We start from the raw sequence: 11,934 nt of genomic DNA on the forward strand, positions 1-11,934 counted from the left end.
AAAAAAAAATTAAATAAGACCGAACTCTGATGTCTATACGTCAATCAAATATCATTTTATTTTGATGTAAAATTTTATTAATGTACTCTTTGATATCGACGTTGTTACCACAGAAAAAGCTTCTTCAGCTTAATTCCTTACTTATTTTCTAGATTTGTGTATATCAGACCAAAAACTGCCAATTTTCATCATTTGATAGTACATCGTGATGACGAATAACAATTATCGAACGTGTCCTCCCACACGTTGGGATAACTGTGTGTTCCAAATTGTACGGCATTAAATATGACGCCGTATTTGCTCTCTATAACACCGTGTGCCTTTGTGTTCCGAAGATTTAAAACGACGATAAAACGAACAGACATTGTTTGTCCTTAGTTAAGGGCTGTCCAAAATACTGGCTAAAAAGGTGTCTAATTTTTATTTTAAAAATGATTTTTTGTAAAGTGATATGTGAGCAAATCAAACAAAACTCTGGACTTGATCACTTTTATGATTATGGCCAAAATCTTACTAATATTATAAACGCCAAAGTTTAGATGGATGTCTGTTAGAGTTTGCAGCCTAAACTGCTGAACGGATATCGACTTAACTTCGCATAGATGTAGCATATTCTTCTTCTTTTTCTTCAAGACTGAAGTACACGTAGAGTACTAATTAAGTTTTTGATTATTTCGCGCTGTCGAAGTGCGAAAACCAGTACATTAAATAACAAGAAGCATAGCCTATAGAGCATTGGTTAATATAGAAGCTACGTCTGTCATATATGGCAGTCATGCATTTTTGCACAGTTCAGATAATGCAGTTTCCTGTGACTCACTGCATTATCAGTTAATCACAACATAACCCACTTCACTGACAGTAAGCGTAGCTACGTGAAATATTGCAAACATTTTCAGGCAGCTCTTATGATTCATTTGTTGCAATACAAATTATTTAAGAGTATTCACACGAGGGCTTGTCACTAATTAAACTGAGTTTAATTTTTATAAGCATGAAAGGGACACTGGCCGAATAACTCGAACCCACGACGTCGTGTTCAGTAAACCACACTGTTACTGGTATTTGATAAATTTGTGACTGATTGGACAGTAATGATTTTCTCATATAAGTAATGTTACAATCATCTTCGGTTTAAATTAATTATTAATGTTAAAATTTGTACTTATTATATTCGATTCGTATCTCCAGCTTGTGATGAAGACAGTTGGCTTTTTATGGATAATTCTTTGTGCAGCATGCGGGGTGGCGCGAGGTGCTCGTGTGGTGGGAGGCGGCGCGGTGTCTCCGGGCGAGCTGCCATGGCTGGCAGCTCTCAAGAGGGACGGCAAGGTCATCTGCGGCGCTACAGTCGTCGCCAGGGATCATCTCATCACGGCTACACATTGCATCTTCGAGTGAGTACTGTATTTTCTATAGCACTATTACTTAGATGTAATATTAATAGGATTATTAGTAACTAGCTTTCGTTCGCGATTAAAAAAAAAAACAAAAGTGAAAAGCCTATGTGTTCTTCAAGACTATTTTCTACATCTATACCAAATTTCATCGAAACCCGTTCAGTCGTTTAGGCTATAAACCTTAACAAACATCCATCCATCCATCTAAACTTTCACATTTATAATATTAGTATGATAAATCACCATTAAACCTAAAAATAATAGTCGAATGCGCTAAGTACTGTGTAATGTGATATATACCTAGCTTTATTTTAAAGGCCAATTTAAATTATATCCTATCTGCAACAAAAAAGTGCGTTAAGAATCGTAGTGTACACTACACCTAATTCATATTTCAAACAGCAAGAGAATGCTAACATTTACTCAGACGTTATAATCTCAGTCTTAACTAAATGCAAAACTAAAACAATGAACGGAAGTACAATGAGATTCGCACGAGATATAAAAATCTCCTGCTCATTTCTCTTACGAAATTCCTGATTACTTCCCTATTGTAAAGTTAACTACAAACTTTTACTATCTATTTTAGTAATGACTAGATAATGACGCGTTTTAAAAAGTTTTCTGTCGTGGAAAGACATGGGACGTATACAACGACTCATGTTTTTGTGTGCGGGTTGTAATATAATTTTATTATTTTATTTTACACACTATTTATTTTATTTTACAACTTTCCTTTATATAATATGAGTATAGACAAAAGAGGGAGCTTATTACAATTTTGTAAAACGTTTTTACATGTCGATATACGATATACGAGGTGGCAGTAAACTTGACTGACCTTTCAGAGAAAGTGCCGGTGTAAAAATTCATTTGCCTAGTCTATATATGTCTTAAATGTGTTTGGATTTAACATATATATTTGGCACTTTTATTCTTGGTTGATATCGGGCAGGAGGTCAACAATATCGTCTGACAATGTCGTTGGCATACGTCGAGACCGAATGGAAAGTGCACTCAACACAATCTTATGACAACAGACACGGTGTATAAATATTGACGAATCAGTCATTAAATTTCACTTATTCTCGCTTTCAAGTTCATTTGAATAAAATCCGTTAGCTTATCATTGTATGCTAAATAACTGTGTTATCATTCAATTGAACTATGAAATTTAATTAAGACAAAACATACCTATATTCTATACTAACATAATAAAGCGTAAACTTACACTACTTCGTGACGTAGGATGTCGTCAATCACAGCATATTTTTGAATAATCCATTCTTTAGTAACTCACGACACGCTTTAGACTTTACATTTTCTTACCATTAAACTTAAATATTTTGGATGAAAAACCTTCATGTGGGAAAGGGACAATAAACTACAAACTGCCGACATTTAGGCAACAAAAATATTATGGTAACAGTTATTTTGACATTTGCAATTAAGGAATCGACACATGTCAACAATAAAATAAAGTTTTTACAATTTCGTGCAGATGAAGCCGTACGGGAACACCTAGTCTTTATTATATGTTTTGTAGCCTGAAAATGTTTACGTATTTATCAATTTACATAAAACAAATCTTTGTTTTCTAAAGAAAGTTCGCACATGCATTATAACATGATCTTGGTGACTTTCTTACTGTTTCCGGTGACCTATAAACCTTATCATCCGAAAAGAATATAAGATAAAGTGTCATTATCCATTCAACTTCGATTAAATGTTTATCTTTAATTTGTCTCGATACACGATACGGGGCCGATACTTGCATTACTTTTTATTGAAAGTACAGTGAGCGGAAAATTACTTGAATGAAATGGAATACATCGAGAAAAAATGTGACGGAAAATGTAACGTATATAAAATAGAAAAGAATTCTAGACGTAGAAGCAATTGTAGTCACATTCTCATGGTTCTCTTACGAGTAGTTTCTAACCATAGTCATAACATAACAACTGTCTAGATTTAAAAGATATCGACTTTTCACTCTTTTTATCTAAAGAAAACTGAAATAACAATATATTTGTTTCTGCAGATAACATACACGATAAAATTGACAAACTCAAAAAAAATAAAAATAGTCAAGATATTTTCTTCTGACTGTACCTCTATATCTTTACAACCTTCACTTGAAAATCTGTAGTATTCTGATCTACTTACATACTTTTAAAATACCCGACCAATATGGTGCAGCGGCATTTTTGCATTACACGAGATCGCACAGATAAAAAAAGGTGAAATTCGAATCGAAATCGTTTTACTTAAGGAATACTTTTAACCTACATTTTAACGATATAATGATACGATTTTTAGGACTCCTTCGATTTTGGTTACAAACAAGAAAGTAGCCAAGAGTAAAACACGCTGTATACGCTAAATTCTGTCAGTTTTAACTGAAAAGTACTGTTCAGGTAAAAATTTACGCGTAAATTATAACGTTACAGTTCTAATGACAATTAAAACTGTGCCTCTTCAGTATGTAGTATGTAGACTTTATATCGGACGCATTGTAAAATAATAAAAAAAAACATTAGTTTGTATGGGTTTAAGATTATCGTAGTTTGTTAAATAAACACAGTTTAATATTATAAACCATCGAAACAAATTCAATGTAACAAAAAGGTAACTAAATGTACTCCAGAGTACTGTTATTACGGAACATTGGAAAGTCATAATGCGTGTAAAAAGTATTTAAAAATTAAACAATATGTTTATTATACTAAAGATATCTGACATAAGAAAATGTAGGTCGCCTTTCAATTAGAGATCTCTCGGATTCGAATAAGAGAAATAAAACTTTAATTTCCTAATTAACCAAATTGGAATTATATTTACACGGCATTATTTTTTTAACACTCGTTTAAAAACCGATATTACGTTCTTTACCGAAGATTGTAAAGGTTCGCGAAAGTTCGCTGTAAAGGAGCGCTTCCATTAAAGTTCGCAGGTAACCTAAAAATTGTAAACACGAAAATTCAATAAATTCGATAGTAAGTAGTTATTTACAAAGCTAATTTATAATAAAACGAAATAAGCAATTTCTCATTATTCATTTGAAATTACCACCAAACTTTGAATTACTAACGAGACAGATCGATATTCAAGTTCTAGTGAAAACGCACCTTTAGAATCAATAATTCTAATTATTTATTTTATAATGTTGTTGTTACTTAGGTGTGGAAAGTTTCTTCCGGTTGTGTCATTATGTTGTCCTTTTTTTGTCATGTTGGTAAAGTGTCGAAATCCTTATTTTATTATTATTGGTTCGTTTCCCAATTTTATATTTTAATACCAGTGAAAAGACTTAAATAACATCTCAAAGTCGTGTATTTTAAAGGATTGTGTTGAATACAATTTTAATTCGCTAAAGTCTCAGTCAGCTGTCGACTTATCTAAACATAATTTTCATCACAAGATTTGTGATAAATTTATGTTCTACTTATTACCTTATATTATCACTTTATATTTTTTACATAATCTTACGATTTTATTGGAAGAAAACAAATTTTAAAAGTTAACTGTTTTATTTTTAAATTTCCATTTATTTTATCATTACACAATGATTCAATAGCGGTAGGTTAAACTAAATTTCAAAGGAGTAAAACTCAAGTTACGTAGTTCTAAAACTCACATCAAGATATTTATCGAAGCAATAACACTTACGAATGGTTAGACGTAGCTAGAGAAATGTTAATTTCGAAGTAGTCTCAAATACAAAAGTGTCTATTTGCTAATTTTGGAGTCAAAATCACATCACAAAGGGTCTATCGCGAACGTTTGTGTGACAGTTTCGAGAACGTATTTGTAATGTTTTCGACATTTCTATTAGGTTTGTTGGTTTGGTGGTTCGGTAGACAATGTTCTAATCTAACACAAATCTAAAGAATTCGTGATAGTTCTCTGGACAGTCTTAGTTGGCAACCACGCTTTTACAACTGTGACTTTTTTCCTTATTTTACAGCAGTTATAAAAAACTTAGTAGCTTCGTAAAGATTAAAAAGTTTCCATTATCGATAACTAACCTAAAAATTACTTGCTGCGAATTCATAACGATTTCGTAAATGTTTGAGTCAACGGTGAAGGGCAGGAGGCCAAGACAATTTGCTTTTTTATGTTCGTTCGAATGTAAAATAATATGTAATCTTTGTACCGCTTCTCATAATGTTGATTATGAGCTCTTATGTTTATGAAACAACTTTCCGCGGTAAAATTAACTACAGGACTCGAGTAATTAAAGTGGAAGTATTACTCAATTTAAAGGAACACTCATTTAAAAGTAAAAAATCCGTTTTCAAATTCAATAGAATTATAAATGCATGCAAAAAAAAAAATATAACTACCCAACGAGAATGTGCAGGGTTCTCACAAACCAAAAGGTTTAAGAACCTGAAGGAAAAGAAGACGATATTGTACTGTACTTATAATCAATAAATAAATAAATAAATAAAATAAATTAAGAGTAGAAATTATCATTCAAGAAAAAAATCGATTAGTAATAAACATTTTTCTCAGATATCGAAGAATACATAGGAATTTTTACTATTTTTTACTCAAAGTAAACTTTTTTATTACATCTAAATTTGTTGAAGCCATACATCATCTTGAAAAGAAAAGTCGGGTTTATAGAAGTTTTTACCACATAACTCCCAAAAGGCTGAACGAATCGGAATGAAATTTAGAACAAAGATAATTTGTCTAGAATATCTTATAGGCTATTTAAATCCACACGGACAAAGTCACGAGCATCGTTTAGTATCCAAATTTTAAGTAGAATAATTTTGCCCAATATCTGTAATATTATCCTTAAAAACCGTTGTTTACAAATCGTTTCATAATAAAATTTGAGTGTTTTATGCAATAAAAAAGCAGGACAGGGCGATGATGATGACCCAAATCACTTGCCTGACCTCCAAAGGGCTCGAATTATGCAATAACTCGTGTGCGTGCGCCAAATCAATTTGCATTCACTGTATAACAGACAAATTACCGAGAATATTGAGTAATTTCAAAACTTTCCTTTTAATTAGCTTCCGCTAAATATAAAAAACAGAGATCCTTTCTGTTTTTATATATAAATATGGTAAATTATAAGGTAGCAAATACATACGCAATAACGGATGCGTTGTCTACCCTTAGTCGACGAAGGAGGCGACGCACATAAACAGGATATTTCCCCTTCTATGCATTACCTCCACCGTACAATCCACGTTTCTTTTCCATTCTTATCTTATAAGAAAAAGAGTCGGAAGGAAAAGGGCCTAAAGTTGGGCTTCTGGCCGCGGTGTAACTTGTTTCGTCTGATGAGTGTGGTGGCCAGTGAGGTATTGCTCCCATTTCACGCCTGTCTTCTATATGGTCGTGTTATATCACCGGGCGAGCCGACTCATGTGTGCATATGTTAAAGCGGGCCCTACCACTGTCTTCTGCCATATTTAATAAGATAACATTATGATTAGAAGCTTCGCTAATGGAAATTCACGGATACTTACAGTTATGTGTGGAATTTTAAAGTTTTAACTGTTGATTTTTTAACAAATAACAATAATGTTTTATCAGTTATTACGTTACCTCTTTCTGACGGAAATTTTCATTCGTTTACATAAACTAGTCATAAATAACCAAATACGCGGGTAAAATCTAGTTTAGTTAAATACGTAGTATAAGTAAGGAAAATTTGCTAATGAAAGGAAAAATGTTAAGGGAAAATAACAATTTGAACTGACTCTCTAATTGTCGTATGTAAAATGTAGTTATGTTAATTAATTATCTGTGCTTCAAATGACAAACAATCCTTTACTTGACTATGAGGGTGTAAAAAGTATCCTCGAGCGCTTCGAGAAGAGTGTTCGGTGAGTCTCGCCTCAGCTAGTGCTTTGCTACCTATTTCTAACTACGTATAAACGTGTAAATCAATCTCTTATGACATCCATATTTCATATGCAATTGTTCATGTAATACATGTCAAGTGTCTCGAAAGTTAAAGGTCAGTAGGTGCATGTGAGATTCTATACTTATTATTTTCTTAAACATTACGTAAATCTTTGTTTAACTTCCAGCATAAATAATACGGAAGTCTGTACCTGCTTTAATGTCATTTAAAATAAACTATGATATTTTATGCGATAATAAAATCTAACTCATAAATATAATAGAAAGTGATTTCAATACGACTCCAATTTGATTTTAAACATTTAGGTGGCCAATTACTAGATCTTTTACCTATACACTCCTTAATTACAGCTAAATAGAATGGTTTAGTTAAGTGATTTTTTTTTAAATAAAGCTATAAACATTCTTGCATTAATATGCACACTATTCTATAGTCCATTAGTTCTAAATTAGCGTATCGAGGTCAAGATCGTGCATTAGATGCGTGAATGCGTTCCATTCTTCAGTTACGCAGCGGAGAGCACGACTTTTGTAAGCGGGCGTGCCGTGAATTATAAACGCCATCTCTTGGCTCACCTAGCCAGTTAGCGGTGCCAAGGAGACATAGATTATGTAATCAAACCTTAACCTTCGATATTTTTATGAATGGAAAATCATAGATTAAAGAAATTGTATGTAATCTCCATCACCAGCTGCTTTACGTTTCTACTGAGGGGCTCGGAGCCTACTGAGTTAGGGTGACTAAGTCATAGTCAACCACGCTGGCCCGCTGCGGTTTGGTTGACTTCACATATCTTTAAATTTCTTCGCCGATATGTGCAGGCAGCACGATGTTTTCCTTTATCGTAAAAACGTACCCTACGTTACCTAACCTAAATAATGTAAATATGGAATTCAAAAATCGAAAATCACATTGGTACATGGCGGGATTCGAACCCAAGATCTGTAGATTACAAGTCAAATGCTTAAACCACCGAGCCACCGACAGTTTCTTATATAATATAATCCGTAGTGCGGGAAATGTCATTACTATAAATTTGCACGCTCAAAGGAAATAAACATCATACTTCATACTAATATTATAAACGCGAAAGTTTAGATGGATGGATGCATGTTTGTTCGAGTTTGTAGTCTAAACGGCTGAACGGATTTTGATGAAATTTGGTATAGATGTAGACGATAGTCTGGAAGAACACATAGGCTACTTTTTTTGATACTACGTTGACGGAGTCGAAAGCTAAAAGACTATTCTTTCACGAGTAAATTTTAATTCCAGAGTGGAGGCGTCTCGATTATCAGTGCTGGTGGGAGAGTATGATGTAAACAATTCCCAGCAGGACGGCATCCCGGTGTCGCATGTCACACAGCACCCTGACTTCAATAGATTCACCTATGACAACGATATCGCTGTACTCCGGCTAGCTGAACCCATACCTGAACATCTGTATAGATCCGCTTGTTTGCCTGGTGAGTTGATATTTATAAAGTTTACTATTAAAGGAATCCATACCATCTTTCGAAACTATTAAGCGCTACAATAAACTATAAACTAATGTGTGATTGCCACAGTAAATAATGGAATGTAAAAAAAAAACTATTTTTATGTTTTCAAAACTGTCTAAAACCGTTAATCATAAAATGTAAAATGCAAAAACCGTAAAATGCATTATTTTTGCATAAATATCGTATATATGACCAATCTATTACGATCTATATGTTCTATGTTACTAATATACATCTTATAATTTAAGATTTAAAAATTATAAATCGTACGGTACTTCTGTATAACGGCTTTGATAAGACATAAATTGTTGCATTTTATTAGACAGAATTAGACCGCTCTGAATAATATTTCCAGTAATAAATTCAAATTGTCTATGTCCAACCATGGACAAAAGTCAACTGTAAAACGTTCCGATTAACGTAATTAATATAATTTAAAAGAGATCACATCTGTATTCTAATTAATACTTGTACCTATTATTTTAATTAACTTGTTTTAAAAAATTCCGTTAAGTTGTTTTAATTTATTTTTTGTTACCAACAAGTTGTTTAAACGGAGTAAAATTAGTTAGTGGTAATATGCAATTAATTTAAGAAAAAGAAATAATTTATTACCTTAACACAGAACTTTTAATGGTGTATTTTATGTTGATTTAACATATATTTTAATTATGCGTGGACTAATTAGTTATGATTGATTCTTTTTGTGGTTTATAATCTGGGTCACTCCACGTCCAATTAGTCATAAAAAGCGGAATGTTTTTTTAACATACTAATACCGCCACTGTATTTATACGCGTTTTGTAGCTTGTCTAAGAAAAAGCTATTTTTTTGTGTCGTTTATAAAGAGGAAAAATCCTTCAGGTGGATTATTTGTGCTCGCCTAAAAGACTTTACAGTTCAATTTAAATATGTTTAATGTAAATTACTTTCAGACTTTGACGATGACAACCGGCTGGAGGGCGTAGAGGCGATAGTGTCTGGCTGGGGCAGCACTATCGAAAAAGGTCCACCTTCTAGCATCCCTATGAAGGTGAGTATTGAATACTAAACTTACGCCTTCATTCTTAATGCGAAATGATAGCTGATCTCTTTAACAACATTTAATTTTAATTAACTTAGATCTTATTCATAAAATTATTATAGTATCTGTCGTAGATCTTTTCACCTTGAATTTTTATGTGGGGTCGATACACGAAAAATTTTTGAAATTCAATCAAACACTCAATTTTTGCAGCTCTTGATCTAGTTTTATCTAAAATTGATTTACTCACGGACTAGACTGCAAAAAGATCATTTTTTAAAAACATTTTTGTTATTACTAGAATTATCAGCCAATGTAATCGTTTCAGGCGGAGGTGAACATATGGGCTCAAGAGGAGTGTTCAGGCGCGGGCTACGGGCGGCGCAAGGTGACGCCGCGCATGCTCTGCGCCAACGCGCCCGAGCGGGACTCCTGCACCGGGGACTCCGGCGGGCCCCTGCTGCTCACCAGACCGCATTATACTATTGTTGGTGAGTGCACACTACACAACAAAGTCAACTAAAACTGATGATCTGCAGATCAGCACACACGCATGAGTCATGCAAATCAGTGAAGCGAAACGTAGATTAGCTCAATTTGTACTTCCTTAGAGATATCATTTGAGTAAGTTTCTTACTAGCAAGTTCGCGGTTCGTCAGCTTCCATAGTTGTACATCGCGTTGATCCATAGCTCAATGCTTCCAGGTTATATGATCTTTCGAGCCGGTTCAGAGCTGATTTACACACTTCTAGTGTGTACAGCAGAATCCATGGGTTCACACTGTCTAAACATCTACATAATATCTTACCTTTGCTGTTTTAAAAACCAATACCTGTACTTGTTTATATACTCTGTAATTATAACCTCAAAATTATCTTCTCGTAATTCATACCCAGTTATTATCTGTAGTAAATTTTATTCTATGATGATGGTTGATGGTTGTTTGATGGATGATGATGGTTTGTATGATGATTAATCAAGAAAATATCTCGTTTGCTATAGGTATAGTTTCGTGGGGGCGCGGGTGCGCGCGGCAAGGCTACCCGGGCGTGTACGCGCGCGTCGCCAAGTTCCTGCCGTGGCTGAAGGTGGCGCTGCGACACGCCTGCATGTGTCACACACCTAATTAATGACGGAAACTAACGAGGCTAGACAGAGAGGACAAATTACTCTTAGGAGGCTAGAGAGAGAGAGAAGGACAAATATACAACTCTGGTCGCAAGTGATTGCTGCTATTGCATGTGATACACTATGATTAGAGGTTGTCTATGGTGCATAGTTCAACATTAATTAACCTATATTATGTCTACAAATGTTTACCATAACAGTTTAGTGATAAAATCGCTATTTGAGTTACCTATAACTGATTTCCTAAAGAGATATTAAGATCTAAAATAGTAGATGCTATGATCTTTAATTCAACAGTAATTTACATATGGATTACAGTTATTAATTTAAAGTGTGAGGCTTAACGTAAAATGAGGCAACTCATAAAGATTGCAAAGTTATTTTTTTACAATGTAATGTACAGTTAAAACAAGTATGACCCTTTCAACTTTTACGACAGGGTCATGGCCATAGTGACCTTAAATGCCCCTATACATTCATAAATCTACATACTTTAGTTGATGTGGCTTGTCAGCATTACTTAGCTATAACTTCAATTAATTGCATTTTAAAATATAATTTTAAATTTATGCACGGTTCACACTTGGCCAATACAGTTAATTAGTAGTACTAAATAAGTCGACTGTCAATCAACTGGCACAATTTAAACGCTAACTGGCACCACTGAGTCCAGACAATCTATGACTGGCTGTCGCAACTGTTCTGTACTGTACTGGCCAAGTGTGAAGCAAGCATTATGTGTGTGCACTGGCCTTTATACGACAAAAATTACATAAAAAAATTGTAGCGCGCATTCGTTCATGTAAAAATATTGCTTGAGTAACAAAACAAATCGCATTATATTACTTAATTTATTTATCAGTATTATGTAGAATTATGTAATGTCAAGCTTTTTAACATTATGCATAGTTAAGTATTAGTTGTACTATTTAAATGTTAAGTAAAATGGCTGTGATTAAATGTAATTAAAATAATCTTACCTA

General features: G+C 33.6%; 1 protein-coding gene across 1 annotated transcript in view; it reads left to right on the forward strand.

Moving 5' to 3' along the window:
- LOC106106232 (trypsin alpha-3-like) overlaps positions 1 to 11,927 on the forward strand; it is a 16,052-nt gene extending 4,125 nt beyond the window's left edge. The window contains exons 2-6 of the mRNA XM_013286782.1: positions 1,238 to 1,397; positions 8,572 to 8,762; positions 9,734 to 9,831; positions 10,151 to 10,313; positions 10,826 to 11,927. Coding sequence (XP_013142236.1) covers positions 1,238 to 1,397; positions 8,572 to 8,762; positions 9,734 to 9,831; positions 10,151 to 10,313; positions 10,826 to 10,953 — 740 coding nt within the window. The 3' untranslated portion in view covers positions 10,954 to 11,927. The remainder of the gene's footprint in view (positions 1 to 1,237; positions 1,398 to 8,571; positions 8,763 to 9,733; positions 9,832 to 10,150; positions 10,314 to 10,825) is intronic.
- Positions 11,928 to 11,934: the final 7 nt, after the last annotated feature.

Source organism: Papilio polytes, unplaced genomic scaffold (assembly GCF_000836215.1).
Source record: "Papilio polytes unplaced genomic scaffold, Ppol_1.0 DF822289.1, whole genome shotgun sequence".
Classification (NCBI taxonomy): domain Eukaryota; kingdom Metazoa; phylum Arthropoda; class Insecta; order Lepidoptera; family Papilionidae; genus Papilio; species Papilio polytes.